Source organism: Anolis carolinensis, chromosome 1 (genome assembly GCF_035594765.1).
Source record: "Anolis carolinensis isolate JA03-04 chromosome 1, rAnoCar3.1.pri, whole genome shotgun sequence".
Lineage (NCBI taxonomy): Eukaryota > Metazoa > Chordata > Lepidosauria > Squamata > Dactyloidae > Anolis > Anolis carolinensis.
In genome coordinates, this window is record NC_085841.1 from 71,360,849 (window position 1) to 71,383,665 (window position 22,817).

The 22,817-nt window shown below is 37.8% G+C and overlaps 1 protein-coding gene across 2 annotated transcripts; it reads left to right on the forward strand.

Annotated features, from left to right (window-relative positions):
- The first annotated feature begins 1,065 nt into the window (after positions 1-1,065).
- wtap (WT1 associated protein) lies at positions 1,066-21,642 on the forward strand. Of its 2 annotated transcripts, XM_008123329.3 has the most exons (9): positions 1,067-1,310; positions 1,457-1,751; positions 4,989-5,026; positions 5,118-5,173; positions 6,524-6,582; positions 9,168-9,295; positions 11,484-11,662; positions 18,490-18,644; positions 20,449-21,642. In XM_008123329.3, exons 3-9 carry the CDS (start codon positions 4,997-4,999, stop codon positions 21,033-21,035), a joined length of 1,194 nt encoding a protein of 397 aa, XP_008121536.1. In that variant the 5' UTR covers positions 1,067-1,310; positions 1,457-1,751; positions 4,989-4,996; the 3' UTR covers positions 21,036-21,642. The 2 variants fall into 2 exon arrangements, with proteins under 2 accessions (XP_008121542.1, XP_008121536.1); XM_008123335.3 differs by lacking the exon at positions 1,457-1,751 and having other exon boundaries at positions 1,066-1,310.
- Positions 21,643-22,817: the final 1,175 nt, after the last annotated feature.

Sequence of the window (22,817 nt, forward strand, 5' to 3'; positions counted from 1 at the left end):
CATGCTGGGATACTTTTTGAGCTCCTTGCTATTTAGAGGTGATTGTACTGAATATCATGTTCATTACAGTATTATGAAGAAATGTTCTGCACACTGCACTCCACGCTGACCTCAACAGTTGGGTTTTCAGATGTTGTTTGTAGGAAACCAATCCTCCACAATGATGCCCCCCTTAATCTCTGCCAGTGTTATTTATTTGGTATCAAAAGCATTGCATAAATAAACTGATAAAATAGAGGGAACACAAGCAATTAAATGATTTTTGGCCAAAAACGGACAACAGTGACCGCATTGTCTGTAGCGTTAAATAATAATTCCTGTGCATGAGGCAGGATATTGTGGGCAAGCCTACAGATGCCGAGTTGTTTGTTCTGCTCCACAGTTGTACAAAAGTGGAGGATTCTTCCAGGTAGTGCCATTTTGCCAGGTTGCCTTTTGATCTGCCCACTCCACTTGAGTCTGTTCAGGGACTTTCAAGTTGCCCATTCTTGGTTTGCCCCTGGAGGAAGACCTTCGTGGGGAGCATCCTGTTGGAATTGCCTGATTTTGCTGCCCACAGGGATACTCTTGCTGTTGCTAGAGGAACATTTAGAGTGGCGGTTTCCTAAAACCTTTCCTTGATTTAAGTCTACTGGGAGGAGGCTGGCAGCCATACAGTGGGGGGCTTTCACAGTGTTCAATCTTATTTCTCTCGCAATTGAGAACCACTGCCTAGTTGCTGCTGAAAGAGCATTAAGAGGATTGGTGGTTCTCATGAAGCTTTCTCTTGATTTGAGTCTACTGGGGGGAGGCTGTTTGGTTAATGCGCGCAGTACACAACATTGCGCTTGTATCTCCCAATTCTGCACAGGAGCCATTACAGACGTGAGGCCAAAATGACCTAAACTCGGTACTCCATACAAAAACAAGCCAGGCGACAGCTCTTCTCTGGCAAGCAAAAGATCTCGCTCAGAACAGACAGGCCAAATATCCCTCCGCGTTTCTCGGCCTCACTCCTGCAGGTGGTCAACCGGAACACTGCGGATCCTTCCGCCGCTTTCCCCAAAGTCCCAGCATGCTTTGCGAGTGCGCACTCTGGCGGGAGCAGGAGTGAAGGAAGGGGCCTCACGCCTTTTCCCCCGGGGTTTCCTCCCCCCCCCCCTCCGCAAATGGTATTTACTTCCCCTTCTTAGTGCCGAGCGCAAAAGATAGTCAAAGACCTCGGCTCAACCACTAAGGGAAGAGGAAGGTGGCGGCCGCCTGGAAGAGCGCGAGGCGAAGTAGTCCGGGCGCGCGGCTGGTGCTGGAGCCGTTGGTCACTGGCTGGGCCTGTAAGTGCGGAGGAGGAAGAGGCGTGAGGCGGTGCTGGAGGTGGAGGGGGAAGCGCGCGGAGGGAGCGAAAGGGGTGGGGCCAAGCTTGCTTTGAGTGGCAGCGGTTGGCCGGGCGCTGCTGCCGGCGCTTCCTCTCTTCCGATAGGACGAGGCGACGAAGGGGCGAGGCGGCTCTTCTCGTTGCGCTCTCGCCGGCGCCATTTTGTAGCGCAGCGGAGGAGCCACAAATAAAAGAACGGGCGGGAAGCGCGAGTGGTGCTGCAGACCCCCAACGGGAACGAGCGAGGAGAAGGAAGGGGAGGCCTTGTCACGGGGACGGGCGCCGGGCTTTTGGCTCATTGATGCGACGGGGAAACCCCGCCTTGGGGGGAGTCGGTTGAGGGGGAGACGACGACGACGATTGAGGACGAGGACGCCTTCGCGGCGCCGCCCCCACTGAGGTGAGGAAGGGGGGAGAGACGACTGTTTCGCAAGATGGAGGCTGGGAGTGGGGGAGGTCTCTGCTCTGGCGCTCCCGCGGCGTCGCCCACCCTCCTGTTTGGAGGGCCCGAGGTTGCCACGCCCGGAAGCGTTTCTTCCGCTTCCCGCAAAACAGGCTTGTTTACTAGCGCAATAGGGATGGAGGGGAAAGGGCCTTAGGCCTCGGCCTTGCCAGCGACATCAAAGAACGCCAGAAACACTTGGTGCAACGATTTGGGCCCACGGCGTTTGGAAATTCGGGTTCTCTAATGTCCGTGGCCTCGCAGCGATCCCCTGAGTTTTATGTTCCTGCGAATAAAGATCGCGCTGCTGCGGCATGGGTGACTTATCTGGGAATCAAAGAGTTACCTTCGTATTGTCAAAGGCTGTCATGGCCGGAATCGCTGGGTTGCTGTGTGTTGTCCGGACTGTATGGCCATGTTCCAGATCCTGACGTTTTGCCCACATTTAGGGCAGGCATCCTTAGAGGCTGTGAGGTCTGTTGGAAACTAGGCTATAAGTATTTTCAAAACTCTAAAACCAGGACAGTAAATAAAGAACAACACTCTGAAAACAGGGGGATTCCAGGCATTAATAAATCAGAGCCAGCTAATACCTCCCAACAAAGGATTCCCCCAGGAAGGAAGAAGATAAAACATTCACACTTGCCTTCACTAGACAAGAGTTCTTTCTCCCACCCTGGACATTCCACAGATATATATACTTCCTTAGCTTCCAACAAATCTCACTACCTCTGAAGATGCTTACTGTAGATGTAGGTGAGACATCAGGAGATAATGCTTCTGGAACATGACCACACAGCCTGGAAAACCCAAGAGTCACCTTCATTTGCCAGGTTAAAAAAACAGTTATCTTCCTATGGTCTTATGTTTGAATGGCCATATTTTATTCGCCAGAAAAGAAATGATGGCTTGATTTATGTTCAAACGGGCATTTAAAGATGGGGTCCATTTAATCTTTGCCAGACTAAGCTTCAAGCAGGAGTGTGTTATTTGGATATCCGATCCAGTGAAGTATTTTATTCAGTGTTCATATCATGATAGGTATTTTGGGTTGTATTGTATTATCTAATACAGGCATGGTCCAGCTTGGGCCCTCCAGGTGTTTTGCACTTCAACTTTCACAATTCCAAATAGCCTCAGGCCCCTTCCTTTCCCCCCTCAGCCGCTTAAGCTTAATGTTAATTGTAAATGATCTTTCAGATTCTTTGCTACCTTTATCTGTCAAGACATGCAAGCTGCCATTTAGAGTAACTACTTACCATAATTGAAAATATGTGTTCAGTGGGCAGCCCTAAATGTAATGCTTGTGGCAGGTTGCATTCACACTAAAGGGCTACTGCATACATATTAACTCAATATATAATGCAAGTACAGTCATTCACATATAGAGCTACCTGTACCTTAATGCTACACCTTACAGACCATTGGTATTAGTTTATTAACCACACCTAAATGAACAAAGATGCCCATTATGTATTTATGTGATGGAAAATGTACTATAAAATGTCAAGACACTCTGCTTGGAGAGGGATGCTAAGCATAGATTAGATGTTTGGGGATGGGTTTTAAAAAATAAGAATAGTATATTGGAAAGTAATCTAGTCTCAAGACTATTTTTGCACTCAACAAGTTGCACTGTTCATTGAACCTGAGATAGACATGTGTGGCTTGATAATATCAGATAAGTAGAGACCACATACACTTCAGTTAGTTCACTTCTGGGCAATTTAACACTTGACCAAGTTTTGTTAGCTAATGTAGTAAAAAAGGTTAATAAAATGTTATTTCTGCACTTGATGACTACTTCTGCATTCAGAAATGGTAGGCTTTCAAGGTTGTATCCAGTTGTGCCTGTCCATGGTGAGAGAGGTACTGCTTAATAGAGAAGGTATATCTACTTTATAGAGTCTCTGCCTTGCCTCACATGCCAAACAGAAGTAGAGTAACATAGGGTGGTTTTAATTTACTATAACCAAAGGTAAGCTTCCATAAAGCTACTGCATAAGCAGAATTCTGCAATTTAGAGATCTCTTTTAGAAATAACCAGTCTTTGCTAGTATACAAGACTTTTGAAAGTACAGTCTTTAGAATAAAAATCTTAGTGGCCACTTGTGGACAAGTCACAGCCAGAGTCCATCAGATTTTATTAGCAAAATTGGAAGGGGATCTAATTTCCCATTCCACTGCAACACTCCTGCCTCCCTCATCTTGAACATCCTAATAATATTTTCTAAAGGATTGGGACATCTTTGGATGTGGTTTCCCTGAATCGCAGTAGGATTTGTGGTAGTCATTTTTGCATATGCTGGTGGCTAATAGATAATTAATATATGCTAAGGAAGACCTTGGGCAGCAGAAACAAAATAACATCTACAGTGTTCCCACACTTATTGCTGGGGTTAGGTTCCAGGACCACCCTCAATAAGTGAAAATCTGCAAAGTAGGGATGCTATATTTATTTTAATATTTATACATTTTAGTAGTTATACACTATTTTAAGTCTTTATCAACCAATCGTGTATTGATAAATCACTTCCTTCTCCCCCTGTTGCCGCTTGGGCTTCTTTTCTCTCACTTCGGCTTCCTCCCTTCCTTAGGCTGTAAATTGTATTTTTTATGATTTATAATAGTCTTTTAGAGATTATTGAAAAACTGCGAAATAGCGAAAAGTGAACCGCGAAGTAGTGAGGGAACACTGTATTGGATATGGAAATGTTATCTCAGTCTCATATATAGGATGGGCCAAAAGTCTCAAAGGTACTTCAGTATTTAATATTGTAATAATTTTAATAATAATTTAATAATAATAATTTTGTTTTTAATTTATCATATATACCATACCATCATACAGTATACGTATAGACAAATGCTTAAAAGAGTACAGAATTTTAAAAGAATCTTTTAGGGTCAGATATACCTTCAATTTAGATTGTTTTCCTCAGGCTGTGCAGCAAATTTTTATACACTATAGTTTAGTGCTGTTATTAAACATTTGAACAGCAAATACCATTTTGATTTTAACGTGCTAGGAAATAAGTTCTCCTCCTCAACCCTAGTTATATGTACATCAGTTATTTACAATAAGTTATAGGATATTTAATGGGAGTGCAGTTTTTATTTTTAATGTGCTGTGCAGATGTTGGCTACCTTTGTAAAAAGATCAAGTAATGCTAGTGTTTATTTCCTTTTTCACAGAATCCACAATGACTAATGAAGAACCACTTCCAAAGAAGGTAATTAAAAATTTTTTAACGTATGTGTGTCTGTTCATTTCTTTATAAAATATCAAGGGAAAGTACTGAATGTCATTTTTTTATTCTTTAGGTTCGCCTCAGTGAAACAGACTTCAAGGTTCTCCCTAGAGAGGAGTTGATCTTAAGGTAAAGTAATGAGTCAAACAGTTTTTTCTTTACTATCTTGTTCCTATTTTGAATCAAATAGAATCAAGTTTAAAATAATATTCAGCCTTGAAGTTATTTAGGCAGCATTGATTTATAGAATAACTAGCTGTGCCCGGCCACGCGTTGCTGTGGTGAAGTATGGTGGTATGGGAAATAAAGTATCTTATATTATCTGCTTAGAACTGGATTATATGAGGTTCCTTCTACACAGCTGTATAAAATGCACACTGAAGTGGATTATATGGCAGTGTGGAGTCAAGATAATCCAGTGCAAAGCAGATAATATAAGATTATAAATGGGTTATATAGCTGTGTGGAAGGGCCTTGAGTCTGCACTGCCATATAATCCAGTTCAAATCTGATAATCTGTATTTTATAGGCAGTGTGGAAGAGGCCTAAGTGAGGCCTAACTCTGCCTGTCCCCTGGGCTGAGTGGGTTGCTAGGAGACCAAGTGGGCGGAGCTTAGCCTTCTGACTGGCAGCAATTGGCTAAACACAATTATTCCTCTCCTTCTAATTAGGACTTTATATTTCTTTTTTTGTTGTTGTATGAACGTAGAGGCATGGATGAGGGGTTGTGCTGCCAAGTTTAGTGTTTCTAGGATGTGTAGTTTTGTTGTTTTGTCCTAGGCTGAAATTTCATTACCCTTTTATATATATAGATATCTGCCTCTTCTGTCCAATAAGGGACTACAAATCCATTACATTCACAATAACATATCTTTTTAAAAAAATTAGTAACTAGAAACAGACAAAAAAGCTCCCACTGTTTTTGAAAATTCTCAGTGTCCTGTTGTCTAAACATGCTTTGGTTGATAGCTAGCCAGGTCTTAAGCCCTCAGTAGGATGTTCCAAAGTCTCAGAATTTTCACTTTAAAATTTGAGCATATGCATCCTGTGTTGAAGTTGTGGTTGTGTCCCACCCATGGGAGAAAAGCGAGATAGAAATGAATAAATAATAATACTAATAATTGTCATCAGGTAGAGGAAACCCAGAACATTTGTAGCTCTTGTCAACAGTAGCCTTCTTCTGGAAAAACTAAATCAGCCAAACCAAGCAAAAACACTTATCTCTCAATATTGTATCTTCTGTATTCCGTTATTGGTGGTAGTGCTTGTGATGAGATTTTTTGACAAACAAAAATACAGTAATATTTTTCAGATTTTTATGTATTTTTAGTTTTGAGATGACATGTTGTATGTCATGCTTGGTTGTAAACAGGTTTTGTAATGAAGAGTATGGTGTGTATTTGAAAGCGTTCTTATACGTTGTAGTGTGCATCATATTTCAACATAAAAAAATTAGAAACATTTTTTTCAATTCTTTAGGTGGAAGCAGTATGAAGCATACGTACAAGCTCTGGAGGGAAAATACACAGATCTTAATTGTAAGTTGAAACTCAGCTAAATGTGTCATATTTGAGTGACTTTTAAGAAACGGCAATGACTGTAAAACAAAAGGGAACTTTCTGGAATTATTTGGAGGCCACATAAGTACAACCAAAATTTCTAGACACTTGTCCACAAAAACACTGGGAGGTGATTGCAGTTAATATCAGTAATGATAGCTCCCTGTTTGGGGACATGTTGATGGCATTGCTAGTACAGTCACTCATGCTATAACAACCTGTCTGTATATGACTCATCTTCTATATTGGCATATCATAAGCTACATTTTATTTATTGAATCAGGAATGTCCCTGTTTTCCTACTTTCAGAGTAGTATATCTTATAAAAATCCACAGAAACTAAAACAACTGCACAAAATCATTAAGAAGTCCCTAGTCTGGGTTTTTCCTTTCTTGCTTTCCCACAAAATTATTTAAGTAGTTCTGGGAGAAAGAAATTAAAACACTGTTGGTTCATTAAGTTCTGAATTGCGGTAGTTTCATTAGAAGCTATTGATATGTTATGTTAAAGGTACCTGTATTAAAACTAAATGAAATCAATAGCATGGTTAAAGTGTAGAGTTCTCATTAATCATTTTCCTTGACTGGCTCAAATACAGAAATGTTTGGTTCACTACAATGCAAATAAGGGCTATGTCTAGGCCATCATACAATGATTCTGATACATCATAGTACTTCTAATAAATCAATATTTTGAATGGGGGTTAAACTCCAAAGTAACAGTTTATTAAAATATGCCATGAATACAAAACCCATTGCTGCTATGGTCTTTTCTGTAGTTGCCATGTACATTTTATTTGGTCACTTTTGGTCATGGCTAAATATTACTTTAAGTGTATATTTTGACTGCTTGTTTCTAAGCTTGCCATAATCGTGAATAGATATTTTAAAGTCTTAGAACTTTTGTACCACTTAAATGGGTTTTTGGATTTGCCATATTTGATTATTTAACTCCTGATTGTACATTTGAAAAGATTGATTGATGGCTTAGACATGAGGCCTTAAAGGTGCTCTAATTCAGGTTAATATTGTGGCCACATTTCTAATTTTGATAATAATCCAAACAGCTGAAGACTGAACTTCAAAATAACATTCCATTTAATAATCTTATTTTCCATTCTTGAAAGTAAGTGGTAACCTCTGTTGCTCCCCCATAGAAGTACACTTAAGAGCAAAAGTGGTACCATAGCTGCTTAATTGGTCTCTTGGGCATAACAAGATAATATATGTTCAGTCTTACTATAAACAACTCCCAGATTCTTTTGCTCACCCACATACAATCAATATTGGCAGCTAAAAATGGTGCTTTCTGCCCTCTATCTCATTTTGTTTATAAGAGTACTATAGATTTTTTTTCACGTTCCTCTCCTTAGGTGGTAAAATTTAATTGATTTGCTCACATAAATGCATTCAGTCAGGAATCTTCATCACAGTGTTATGAGGATTCTTTATATTCTTTAAAATTAAGTTTCTGGTTATTTTAATTTACTAAAATCCCAAATTTATTTCAATCTCTGAAGGTAAAGGCTTGCCTTACCTTTCTACCATGGGATTAATGTTGAAAACAGAATTAGCTGCATAGGTAATCATGTAATGCCTCTGGAGTGAGACAAGTAAGTATTATTTTCCTAAACACATTTGTCTGAAGACTGTCTTAATTAGGGTGAATTTATTGATTGAATTCAAACTGAACTGTAATTTGTGGGGAGAACTCAGTTTTGTAATCCTGTTGTGGATATCAGAAAATTCTACAAGAAAGTTATTATTGGTGCATTCATATTTGTTGAAGGAAATGGGCATTGCTTCTAATGCCTAAAAGAGAATCTAAAGAATCTAGACAAAAATAAAATTACATTGTTTAATAATAATAGACATTACATAAATATCCATCTTAAAAAATAGGCAAGCATCTCAAGTGTTGAACACACAGTCCACACAGATTTTTATGGGAAAAGGAAGTCGGTGTATTTAGGATTCTAAGATTTTGAGTTCTTTAAGTCAAAAGCAGTGCTTAGAATTAAGTTCCTAAACAAGTTGGCAAGCCACAGATATAGTTCAAACAGTCTAATTCTGAGCAAAAGTATGACATATGAGAAGCTGTACTTTCAAAAACAGCAAAGAAAAGCACATTTTTGTAATTACCCTGATTGTTAGCAGAACAGGTAATGGAAGCCAAAATAGTCAATTTTGTTATCTTAGAAAAAAATTGTTTTACTCAAGAAGTGGTAAATCTGAGGGCCTCCATAAATAGAAGTTGCCACTATCTTTCAAGCAAAAGCTGGCATGGCTGTAGCTGTATTTCCAGGAGCATACTACAACAGTACCAGTAGTGGAAACAATATTGCTTGACATGACATGACAATAGCATGTATTTCTTAGATAGTTAACAAAGGGAGGAATGAGCAAAATCTCCTGTTTACAGTGTTACTGTGGCTGGACAGGATCTATTCTTTTCTTTCATGAAGGGCAGGGCAAGAAATGAATAGCCGAGTTTCTTTTGCCATGTTCTGTTGAGAAATTGTAATTTGGCTTAAATTGAAAGGCGTTTTACCATTTAACACTAGCTAATGATGTAACTGGACTGAGAGAATCTGAAGAAAAGCTGAAGCAACAACAGCAAGAATCTGCTCGAAGAGAAAATATCCTGGTGATGCGGCTGGCAACAAAGGAACAAGAGATGCAAGAGTGTACTGTAAGTGAAGTTTAACTTTTGTGGATGAAAGTGCCTGTTCTGACACATTGTAATTTGGGTATTTTTTATCTTAGATTCAGAGAGTTAATATCTTGTGATGTTTGCCTCAGTTGTCATGTACAGCAAGAATTTCAGTTTTTTCCCCAGAAGACCATCTTAATAATAATAATAATAATAATAATAATAATAATAATTTATTTATACCCCGCTCCATCTCCTGAAGGACTCGGGGCGGCTTACACTGGGACAAGCCCAAAACAGTATTACATCAATAAAAACAATAACACAATAAAACCACAATATAATAACACATCTTACAAAAGTTAAAATAATTTAAAACATAGTAATCCCAATCCGTGGTCAAGCACCATAGTCCATGGGCCATTTTAAGGGGAATGGAAATCTGAAAATGCGTATTCTTCGGTGACTAGGGATGGGAACGACTAAAGGTAATAAAGTGCATGGAATGGCCAAGGCCTTGGTAAAGCACATGGACAATCAGTTATCAGTTATGAGAAGGCACCTGTGAACATCCACGTTTTCAGATTCTTCTGGAAGGAATCCAGAGTGGGAGCTAATCTAATCTCCTTTGGGAGGAGTTCCAGAGCCTAGGGGCCACCATCTTAGTAATTTTCATGGAAGTAGTCCAAAGCCATATTGATATTTTCTGGTTTTTAAGTGATTAAGAAATGCCATAGATCAGCTCCAAGCCTACGTAAAATCCAGAGGTTATGGAAATAATTGCAGCACATGTACTTTGTGAATATCTTTGTATTATTTCTGACAATAAAACAGATGTAAAGTAATGCCAGCATGTTTATTCTTACTCACTTAATTTAATTGTATTGGTTATGTAAATAAAAGAAAGGTGTTTCTTGTACCCAGTTTTGATGGAGAAGACAACCATTTCTGTACTGGTAATGTGTGTGTGTCCTTTACATAGGAATGAAAATAGGAATACAGAACAGATGCTACAGGAGGCAACTCCAGTAATAGTCTCTTTTATCTAGAGCTTGTTAAATATTTCCCCTCCATAGTTAAGGAGGTATTTCATCTGTAAGTTTCTTTAAACCTTAAAAAACAGAAGGAACTTCAGCTGCCAGACCACAATGAGTTTTAGTAGGTTTCCCTACTCCTTGTACTATAGAAATACTAGGGGTTTATATAACTCGTAATCCATAGTGGATAACATTTGTACATGTCCTATATGCAGGTTGTATTGTATAGAAATGTGCTAACTGCATAAATTTCAACTGCATCTTACTGATTTCAGCGTTTAGTTTCGTGTTCAAATATATTAGGAGTTGTTATGTAACATCTCACAAAGGGCTTTTTGAAATGTTAATGAAACTGCTGGGAGAGATCATCCGGAGGCAAGGGGCGGGGTGCTGTCATAGAATTATAGAGTTGGAAGAGACCTCATGGGCCATACAGTCCAACCCCCTGCCAAGAAGCAGGAAACTCGCATTCAAAGCACCCAATAGATGGCCATCCAATCTCTGCTTAAAAGCCTCCAAAAAGGGAGCCTCCACCACACTCTAGGGCAGATAGATGCACTGCTGAACAGCTCTCACAGTTAGGAAGTTATTTTTAATGTTCAGGTGGAATCTCCTTTCCTGTAGTTAGAAGCCATTGTTCCGCGTCCTAGTCTCCAGCATATATCAGTATGCTGATGACATCCAAGTCTATTTCTCCATGCCTTCAAAAACAGCTTTAGCTAAGGATAATGTGTCTCCTCTGAATAAATGCCTGGAGGAGGTAAAGGTCTGGATGAAGAAAAACAAATTGAAACTGAATCCAAATAAGACAGGTGCTTGCCATTAAGAGTTCTAACTTAGGAATGGAGCTGTGTCAACCAGTTCTGGATGGGGTTACATCCACCCCCATCCCCAAAATACTGTTTGCAGCTTGGGAATGCTCCCAGATCCGTCTCTCCAAAGTTGTGATCTTTAATCTGCCTTTCATTACTGGATTTTAACTTGTATCTTAACTCTTGAGTATCTTATTGTATGTGTTTTAATAGTGTTTATCTCGTTTTAATGATAAGGGAGAGGCAGGCAATACATTAATTTATTAATATTATGACAGCCTTGTGGCTATCACAATATAGGAGTATATTTATATAGGAGTATCAAAATTAATTGATCCATGAATGCAGACTTAATAATTGTTCATTTTTTGTGCGCAGAATCAGATCCAGTACCTCAAGCAAGTCCAGCAGCCGAGTGTTGCTCAACTGAGAACTACAATGGTTGACCCAGCCATCAACTTGTTTTTCCTAAAAATGAAAGGTGAACTGGAACAGACTAAAGACAAACTGGAACAAGCCCAAAATGAACTGAGTGCCTGGAAGTTTACACCTGATAGGTAAACAAAACATACTCCCCAGTCAAGACTTCCCTGACAGAGAATGCTTTGGTGGGACAACCACGTACTCGTTTCCACACCAAGACTCAGACGTTTTGAGCCAAAAGCCACATTCTTATACTGTCCAGCTTGTATTGCTTAATGTAACACTTACCAGATGAACCTTGTGTTTCAGCTTTCCCCCCTTTTGCTTCAGAGGCCTGACAGCGTCGGACTTTTCTGAAGAAGTGGCCACCTCAGAAAAAATGTCCTTTCTAGAACGTGTAGACATTTGCAAAATGGTTCTATTTGAAGAAAATAGAGGGAGAAGCAGAAGGCTAATGTCTGTGGCACACTATGTCTACAGACAGATTGGAGGAGAACCTAGAGATTTTAATCATGAATTGATCATGTCAAATTCCAGTAAAACAGTAAAATGGAATATGCTTCGCTCTTAACTCTAAACCTAGTGACTTAGAGACTGCTTAAGTCAGTTTTGCCATTAAGACTGTGGACTTCCTCCTTGTTCACTGAACTGCTGGGTCAAAACTCAATGAGGTGAATTTTGTTTAAATCACATATTTGGTAATCAGCTTTGAATAGCTGTAACAACATGCACACAGTCAGTGTTGATTGATTTCTTAACATTTGAGCGCCATAGGACTTCAGTGAACCATGTCGTGATTATGAATAACAAATTGTTTTGCTGATGGATGGCAATATGTGAACTCCTAAATTTAGTACTGTACAAACATAGATGCAGTTAACTATATATTTTTCTATTGTTGAAGCAGTCATGTATAACCTGGATCTCAGCTAGATTATATAATCAAAAGCCTAGTTCTGATTCTTATATTGCCCTTGCTAATACAGAACTGCCATTTATCACAAGAAGATATATGCAGACTATACAAGGTGCATCAATGGCAGTTGCCTTTAGAGTTGGTATAAGGCATTTTGCTTTCCATTGTGTATCTAATCTTTCTCTTGCACTCCTTTATAAACTATGCCTTGAAATAGTTGTACTGCATAGCTCAGGGAACGCTGCTTGTCATACTACTGTATGTGAAGCTTTTATGAGATACAAGTATAAAAGAAATGAGAACAAGCTACTGCTTTGGCTTGTCCTTACAGCATCCCCATGGGTTGGCATCAGTTCAGAATTTGTATGTTCTGGTGCCTTGCGTATCCCAAGCATTTTGGGAATTAGATCTGTGGGGCATTGTCATGTGCACTGTTGAGGTCACAGTGAGAACACTACTAAAATAATTTGGACTGCTGCATTTACATATACTTATAGTCAGCATGGTTTTGTTTCAATGAAAAACTTGACATTTCATACAAGGTGAAATCTCAGAAAAACGAGGCAATTAATGTACCAGTTCTGGTATTCTGAATGCAGTATTATCCATTTAATTTAACTTGAACACATTCATGAAATACATTTTAGCTCTGCTTTAGGTAATTGTAGCTCATGAGATGTGATAGTATATAAACCTTTGGGTGTACCTAGAAAGACATGAAAACAAATTGTGCATTTTGGAAACCACCTTGGTGTGACAGTATGGAAGATATTTAAAGATTTAGCATCACAGCAGAGGTAAGATTTTTGCTGGGTGAAGAAAAAACTCTGCCTTAATGTGTTACAACTTGATTTGTAAAATGTACTGAACATATAATCAGAAAATCATTCTTCATAGGTTTGTTTTAATTGTGGGCTGTCATAACACATTGCTTGTGATCGTTCAACTTTATGAAATGAATTCATGTTTGGATGGAGAATGTTAACTTCAAAGGAATTGGGTTTTAAAATGTTTTATAGAGTAAATTTATTTGACATTCACTTTAAATAGATATGTGCAAAAATAATTTTTACTTGGGTTTAAGTAGTGAAAAATTTAAACAGGTCATTCTGATATGCATATTTCCATATTGAGAAATCCAAAAACAGATAGGAAATCACTTTTCAGAAAATTTTAGAACCGTTTTATTTGACCTTCTATAAAACTGACTTAGACACACAGATAATTTGATTACTTTCCCATTTAATCAAACTCTCTCTATGTCCAAGTCAGTTAGACCTGGACACACAGAGTTAGTTTGATTACTTTCCCTTGTGGGCAGGAGCCTCTGGTGGCACAGTGGGTTAACCCTTGTGCCGGCAGGACTGATGACTTGAAGGTTGGGTTGCTGACCTGAAGGTTGCTGGTTCAAATCCAACCCGGGGAGAGCTATCAGCTCCATGCGGGGACATGAGAGAAGCCTCACACAAGGATGGTAAAAACATCAAAACATCTGGGCTTCCTCCTGGGCAGTGTCCTTGCAGACAGCCAATTCTCTCACACCAGAAGCAACTTGCAGTTTCTCAAGTTACTCCTGACATAAAAAGAAAAAAATCTTCCTCTTGTTAGTCTCCAAATGTTTTAGTTCATAAGTATAGCTTGCATGCCCAGTAGCAAAGGGTGTTGAGAGTTGTAGTCCAAACCATATCAAGTACATTAGAAGTCTCATCCAAGAGGTGAGATTTTAATTTATTTTTAAAAAGATTTTCCATCATTTATTTCTGCATGTGGTTCTGAAGTGTGTAAGGAAGAATTTTTGTATTTACAGATAAGTTTTTCAAGTCTAACTTCATTTCAACATTGTGTTTAACAAACAACCTTCTTGATTGCAGCAGGAGGAAATCGCTGAATGTTTTATATTTTATTATATACTGTCACTGATACCTTTCATCATATTCAGTAGGTATTTTAATAGGAACATCTCAATGGGGACACTCTATTAATAGAAAATGTTTTAAAATTATATCTTGCTTATGTGTTTGTTTTGCCAAATAGGTGGCATATGCACTCTGGTACTGTTCTATAATGTATTACTGGCCATACAGTTAGCTAGTTACTGATTTTTAAAATTAACATTTACAATCTTACCTGCAAGTAGTTTTGGCTCATTACATAAGACGGATATGAAAGAGGATGAGCAACAATTCAGTATTGTGTAGGTTTTAAAACGACTAGAATGTATTATTGGATGGAGGTACAGTAGAGTCTCACTTATCCAACACTCGCTCATCCAACGTTCTGGATTATCCAACGTATTTTTGTAGTCAATGTTTTCAATACATTGTGATATTTTGGTGCTAAATTCGTAAATACAGTAATTAGAACATAATATTACTGCGTATTGAACTACTTTTTCTGTCAAATTTATTGTATAACATGATGTTTTGGTGCTTAATTTATAAAATCATAACCTAATTTGATGTTTAATAGGCTTTTCCTTATTCCCTCCTTATTATCCAACATATTCACTTATCCAACATTCTGCCGGCCCGTTTATGTTGGATAAGTGAGACTCTACTGTAGATGCAAAACAATTAATATGGAAGTTTCTGAAATTGTTAATTTTGAAGACCTCCACCAGAATCCAAAGAACTATCCAAGCTGACAAATTCTAGGTTTTTTATATTTATTTGAGCAGATATCTTTTTATGTATACAAAACGATGCTTATGAAACAGAAATGTTTCGGATATTCAATAATGACCATTGCAAAGAAATGAAAAACAGTATTTTACTTGGCATGCCCAAGCTCTTTTTTACATTCAAAGTAGCTCTTTGGCTTGTGGCTAATATGATAGTATATTATTGGATGAATTCCTTTTTACTTTGGGCTAAGCTGGATCCATTGAAATGAAGAGAACAACTTAAAGCAAAACTAAATTCGATTTATTTCAGTTAGTCTACTCTAGATAGAACTAATATTGGATTTTTCCTTTATAGTATATTGTTAGCCTTAACTGAAATTCCATACATGGAGAACTGAACCAAAGAGGAAGTTGTATTAGAAGATACCATAAAGAGTCAAATTTATATTTAGCCATATTGCTACATGAATAGGCAAAGAAGCCTGGAATTGGATAATGAAATTATTACGTTTCTGCATATATGTTTAGAGCAGATGCTAGAGGATTTACAAAGTTTAAATTTACATTCCTCATGCAAATTGAAATAATCTTGCTTGGATTGTCTTAGATATTAGTTACAGGTTTTCTTGCTTTATCCAGAAACAATAGATAATGTAAATGGCAGGAATGTGTTTTTTTCAAAGATCACCTGAAATAATTTTTAATGACAAAAATTGGGATATATTTTCTTTTTATATGTCTTCAAGTCGTTTTTTACTTGAGACAACCCTAAGGCGAACCTATCATGAAGTTTCTCAACAAGATTTGTTCAAAGGGATTTGCCATTGTATTACTCTGAGACTGAGAGAGTGTGAGTTGACCAAGGCCAACCTATGGGTTCCTGTGGCCAACCCTGGTCTCCCAGAATTCTAATCCAGTAGTCAAACCAATATACTCCACTGTCTTTCTGAGTCTAATGTAACTAAGTTAACTTACCTTGTTCTTGAAACTATTAATGCTGGTCCCAACATATGTTTCCACTGGAACAATTATAATGAATACCTTACTAGTTACCACTTTTGTATGCCTCATCTGTTTGTTAACTGTCATTGAGACAAACATTTGAATATACTGTAGCCCATTTTATTTAATATCAATTTTTAAGCTGCATTTACTATGCCCTTTAGGGACTATTAGCCATTCTGGTGTTTTCAAGCCTCAAAGAAGGTGGAAATTGTCATTTGTTTGTTTTAGACCATCCTGCTTATTGAAATAAGTTGTGTGGTCTATTTGTCCAGCAGTGTGTACTTTTTAAGTAGAAGTAACCCTTTGATATTTTTGATAGTGGTTTCCCTAACCCTACTGCTTTGAAGCCTTCGGACTGTTGATTGAATTTGGGACCTTCTGCATATAAAGCATGTTCTCTGCCACTGAGCTGTGACTCTTTTTGCTATGTACAGTTGTGGAATGTTTGAAACTGTAGTCTTAAAATGTAGAAGTATACTGAATGAGAGAAACAAAATTCTAGGCACCACTGTTTTAAGGAGAATATTAATAAATGAGAATGTGTCCAGAGAAGGGAAACATTAACCGATTGAGCTTAGACATGGAAAGGAAAAGTCAAAGGAGTTTGGCATGTTTAAGATGGAGAGGAAATAGGAGGTAGTGTCTATATATTTTGGGGGTTATCACACAGATCAGAGAGTAAATTAGAAATTTGTTTTGAGACTCAAACCAATTTACTAGAAAGGGGATTGTATGAAGCATTTTAACAGTGCGGTAGACTGCCATGGAAGGTGATTCTACATTATAAGAGATGCTAAGTAAGAGCTAGATAACCATATATAATGGAATGTTTTGTTAGTGGATATCCTCCATCTACTGGGATAAGCATAGAATCACAGTATGATAGCTAATAGCTCATGATTATAGTCTAGGAATGGAGATTGTGTAGCCCACATGCCACCTGTGGGAGTCCCAAGATACTTTTTATGGTTTTCAGGCCTTCCCCCAAGGGAAAAAACATAAGTAAGAATTTGGAGAATTAAGCCTTTAGAACATGGATGTCAAACTCATTTTTATCGAGGACCACATGGTTATGGTTGCCTTCAAAAGGGTGGTCTGTAATTATGAGGCTGTATAAATGTAACTATGTTGCCCTGGCATTGAAAGCCTCGTGGGCCATATAAAATGACATGGTCAGATTCAGCCTGCAGACCTTGGATTTAACACATGTGCCCTGTAAGGTTTAATTCTCTTATGGTGCAAGCTGACCTGTATATTTATTTGTATGAAATAAAAAAAATGGTGCGGGGGAAGTGATTTCCCAATTCTGTATTTTTAAGGGATGGTAGAAAATTTACTCATTTCCTTCTTTCTAAACCATGTAAAATTCCTTTCAGTTTTTTTTTTGTTTCTCCCCGAGATTTCATAAATCCTTGTCGCATGCATAACTATGTATGCTACCTTAAATATTCGTGCAGGTTTTTTTTGTCTCCCCTACAGTTTAAACAATTGTTTAATTCTCAAGATACAAATCTGTGTTAATCAGTTGTGTGTTAAAAGATACTTAGTCTTAGACATAGTCTATCTGCCTCTGCTTGTAGCAATTATAGTGTAGAGCTTCCTTCCATGCTGGCCTTGAGCTAGGTGCATTGTAGTGTTTCTGGCCATTTCTAAATAGGCCAATATGCTCAGGCCTCTGTGCCCTGCTGCTTTGCAGTTGTATATTATGCTATACCTCTAGTAAGCAAACATAGTGCTGAAAACTAGTGAGTTGCTATAATATGTATGAAAAAGGTGCAGAAGGAATAATAGAAGTTGTATTGCATGTTTAATGTAGGTACATAATATGAAGCCAACAAGAAAGGATTATGGTACATGAAGTTGCGAGCTGTGCACTGTAACAGGAAGAGCTTGAATCATGACCAATATCCTTGTTTGTTAAGGGATTTTTCCCTTGTTAATAAATATGTTTTGTAAGCACAGCATTTCTACAGCTGGTACAGCAGTGTATGCATTGTAACATTAAAGATATGAGGCTGTGTATGTAGGATGGCTAAAATTTTCAATTATGTAAGTAAAATGGAATGTTTAGTCCATAAAAAGTAGAAATCCATTCGACAAAAAGAGCCACTGAATCCCCTTTTCTTTTGAAAATTATTGTGTGCAATAGTTCGAATATTAGATAACCCCTGATGATAATATTTTAATAATTTAAATGGTTCAATTGTAGACATTACCTTTCAGTTTCAACGACCAGAGCCAGAAGATCAACAGATGATGGATCATCTTGTGGTGTCTGTAGTGAAATTTTGTACTGACAATTGGTAATATGAGTCTTTAAAATGTGTACAACATTGGCACTTCCAGCAACTACTGCTTATCAAGGGAGATGACAGAATTTGTCTTCATTTTGTGATAGATGACTTTTTCCTTTACAGCCAAACAGGTAAAAAGTTAATGGCGAAGTGTCGAATGCTTATCCAGGAGAATCAAGAGCTTGGAAGGCAACTGTCGCAAGGACGTATTGCACAACTTGAGGCAGAGTTGGCTTTACAGAAGAAATATAGTGAGGAACTTAAAAGCAGTCAGGATGGTAAGGGATTTTTTTAAGAAACTGAAGAATTGCCTTATGCTTGTGAAGGGCACAGGTTAACTATTGTATTTGTGCATGTTAGTAAAGGCTTGAATATTGTGATAGTTTCAATCTGATTTCACCTGTTAGTTAAAACTGAAAAAAGGACTGAAATAAGCAATACTTTCCCTAAAAACTAGATGATTATTTCTAGGCTTTAGTTCTAGTTGTGAAGGACCTAAGAAATATTTAGATTTTTTTCCATGTATGTTTATAATGAATATTGCCTTGCTCCTTATGTGTTAAAAAGCTGGCACTAATACCCCTGTGTGAGAATGAATGTTTGCTTCATTTTGCCATTTCTTTGATTTGACTGAAGTTGCATTTGGGGGCATATCTTTAATTGCAATTGAAATCTTGGGAATGAAACATTAGAGAAATACGTTTCAACTGGTTGAAATTTCCCTCTACTTAAGGGTTTGAAAAAGACTGTTCTTTATCTTAATGAGTATATCCCAAGGGCATTTTTGTGGATGGTCAGAATAGATTTTATAGGTATTTTGAAAGTATGCCTGCTACACCATATTGTTCTGTAAATTATGGCTTTTGATGGATATAACATGGGATAACTTGTTATATGTGGCCTTGACTTAGACAGTCCAGTTTAGGTTTGGCATTTTATATCAAATTACAACAGTCTATACTTGTATCTTTTTTGTTTGTTTTGAAAAAAAGGTTCAAATTATTATTTTCTTTTTCTGTTGTGATTTAAAGTCATTTCTTACTTATGGCAACTCTAAGGCAAACATGGGTTTTCCTGACAAGATTTCTTTAGGAGGCTGAGTGTGACTTGCCCATGGTAACTCACCTAGTGGGTTTCCATGATTAGGGTGAGGATTTCAAACCCTGGTCCACAGCATCACATTGGCTCTCAGATCTCTCACCAAATATATACCTGGTACTTGTTATTCAGATTGATGGTAATCTGTAGATTAGGAAAAAAACCTGTTTATAATTTCATTGTTATTGAAAAGGAAGATTGTAGAAACAGTGAAAGTTTTTACTTGAGCAAAGTGAACATATGCAAGATAGATTTTATGATAGGGGTAAGTTTTGTATTAGGTAGAGCATTTCTGTTCTATGGGAATTCAGCTGCTACCCTAACTTACAAATATATGAAATTTCATCTGGTGGTGTTGATCATAATAAAATAAGCTTTATTTTGCTTGAATATATGTTAATAGGGCACACAAGTTTTATTTTAACTTGTGTGTATTATTTGTAGATGATAGGAATAATAAAGGTAAAACATTTAACACAGAGTAACAAGAAGTTCTGCTTCTTCTTAGAAATAAAGGGGGATGTTGGTGAAGCAGATTCAAGCATCCACCCATTAACATTGAGGTTTTTTCAGAGTTCTTCATCTTTTCAAATCTGCCTTCAGTTGTAACAGTATTTCTCCCTACTTTTCCTTGCTAGATTATTAATTCATGTGAAGGTACAACATTTCATGCATGTTGATTTGTAGGGGACTTCCTGTTTAGATTATGATAATTTTTACAAGACAAATTGAGATTAAGTATTTTTTGTTTTTGTTTCTCTTTCTGTTATGTACATGATTTGTGCTTCCCTAACAGCAGCACTCTAAAGCATAAAAGCTGAATTTTCTTTGGATGCTTTATCAGAATGGCACATAAAGAAAAACAGAATTTCATTATCTTGTGACTCTGAGCATGTTATTACTATGCTCAGGTAACTGATAACATTTGAGGATATAGATATGAGCTATTAAGTGTACACTCCAAATGTGTTTTTCTTCATATAGAACTGAATGATTTCATCATCCAGCTTGATGAGGAGGTAGAAGGTATGCAGAGCACCATTCTAGTCCTACAGCAGCAACTGAAGGAGACTCGCCAGCAATTGGTTCACTACCAGCAACAGCAGTCGCAATCCCCAGCCCCAGGTACCAGCCGGACTCCAGCTTCCGAAGCTGCTATAGATCAGGTAGAGGCCATGAACAAAGACTGCAGTCGTCTGGCTAATGGACCAAGCAACGGCAGCTCTTCCCACCAGAGGACACCTGGGTCTGGTTTTTATAGAGAGGGTAGTGGAGCAGAGGATGACTTCCCACCCTCACCAAGCAATGGTAATAAGCTTTCCAACCACTCTGAAGATAGAACTGGCAGAGGATCTGGTAGCTATATAAACCAACTCAGTACTGGGTACGAAAGTGTAGACTCTCCCACTGGTAGTGAAAATTCCCTGACACACCATTCGAATGACACAGACTCCAACCATGATCCTCAAGAGGAGAAAACAGTCAGTGTGAAAGGTAACAGAACTACGGGGTCTCGTCATGTTCAGAATGGTTTGGACTCAAATGTAAATGTCCAGGGTTCGGTTTTGTAACCTTTTTTCTGCAACGTTTTTATATAGTGTCATTGAAATTGGGAGAAGAAACTGTCCAGAACTGTTCAAATTAGTGCATATATGTCACAATTTTGCCTTTGTGGGTTTTTTGCTTCAATACCTCTGCCACTTCTGAAATTTTAACAATTACGTTGAATGTTGCTAAAAGGATGTTTGTGTAGGCTCAAGGTATTTTTGAGTTAATGTGAAGTTGAAAATTGAATTTTATTTCCAAGTATAACATAATGATGTCTGTACAAATCTGTGTATATTTAGAACTTGTGCTGTGTAAGGGCATTCTTTACTCATACTGTTATAACATTCAAGATTTGTCATAATAGCTGTGGGTTAATGACTGCCAAGCTGCCCAGTACAGTAGTTTTCTAACTGAAATAAACTTGGTGAGGGAGTCCTATAGTAGTTTGTGTTCCAGTTTTGCCACCATGCATCTGTGCGTTCTTTTTAGGTGACCGAATGTTTAAGAATTTTGTGTGCATAGTTACTCAGTTTAAGAACTGTTGTATCCTGTTAATGCATATTGCTCTGTGACTCCAATATTATCTTACCTGTACTGACCAAACCTTAAATAAAGATTTTTAATAATTAATTTATTCTGTTTCCTCTGCATTTGTCCTGTGCAGACATTGATGGAAGGTTTTACTAATAAATCATGAAGGGATATTGAAAGTCAGTTCCTCTTACTGCCTTAGGGTGGTATTCTCATTTATTTTATCTATTTTAACAACACGTTTCTAGTATCAAGTGGTATGTCCTGTCTTAGCTGTTGAAGAATTTGTAGCAATTTCACAAATATTACAGATGATAATGTGATAATACCTAAATGCTTACTGCTAAAAAGAAATGCCTTGGGTTTGCCTAAGCATGTACAAAATGTATTTTGCCTTCATCCCCAAATCTGAAACTTCTGTCACTTGGGATGAAGCATTTCCAGTTGATGGCTGGCCATTATTCAAAAATCTCAAGCTCCAGTGACTACATTGGTCACTTACCTGTTTATTTGTAGATTTTTCTCAATGAACTGAAAAGGTAATTTCATTCAGCTTTTAAAAATTTCATTTTAAAACTGTCTTGTTATACTGTGCTCAGTAAAGCCTGCTGGATCTCACCAAAGGTCTGGCCATGTCAATATCTTGCTAGCACAATAGGTAATCAGATGTCTATAAGAAGTCCCTCAAAAATACCTGCTAATGTTTCATGCTGAGAGCTTCTGATACAGGTATACTTCAGTTAACGAATTAGATGTGTTCTTGGGTATGATTTCAACAGAAACTTTGGGACCAGAAGGAGAAATAGTATTGAAAGAATAGGAATAGGTTACTGCACCACAAAAAGGAAGGCACTTCCACATGTTTTCAGCATGTTTTTTAAAATCCCAAGCTAATAATACGGTCATGTAACATGAAATAATCAGATAAAGTAATCCTTGCATAGGGAAACAACATTTAGAGCAATGGTTCCCAAACTTATTTGGCCTACTGCCCCCTTTCCAGCGCCTCCTGGAAATTATTTATTTATTTATTTTAATAGCAATTAAACAGAAAGATATATGTATTAATGCATATGACAAATGCACCTGTAGCGCCCACTTTGGGAATCACTGATTTAGAGCTTTCTAGATAACATTTTAAATGCCTATGTTAAAATATATCCAGGAATGGCTTTCTTTCATCAGCCTCAGTATGTCTTAAAACTTCCGTTTTGGTGGCTAATTTTGTAGATCTATTGCTGTTTCAAAATACAGGGGGATGTGGTTTAACACAC

What these genes read in the sequence shown, in the direction of transcription:
- wtap (XM_008123335.3), top strand. Translation starts at nt 4,997, where the DNA reads ATGACTAATGAAGAACCACTTCCAAAGAAG. An exon ending in AAGAACCACTTCCAAAGAAG is followed by an intron (nt 5,027 to 5,117) that starts GTAATTAAAAAT and finishes TTTATTCTTTAG; the next exon opens with GTTCGCCTCAGTGAAACAGA. An exon ending in ACTTAAAAGCAGTCAGGATG is followed by an intron (nt 18,645 to 20,448) that starts GTAAGGGATTTT and finishes TTCTTCATATAG; the next exon opens with AACTGAATGATTTCATCATC.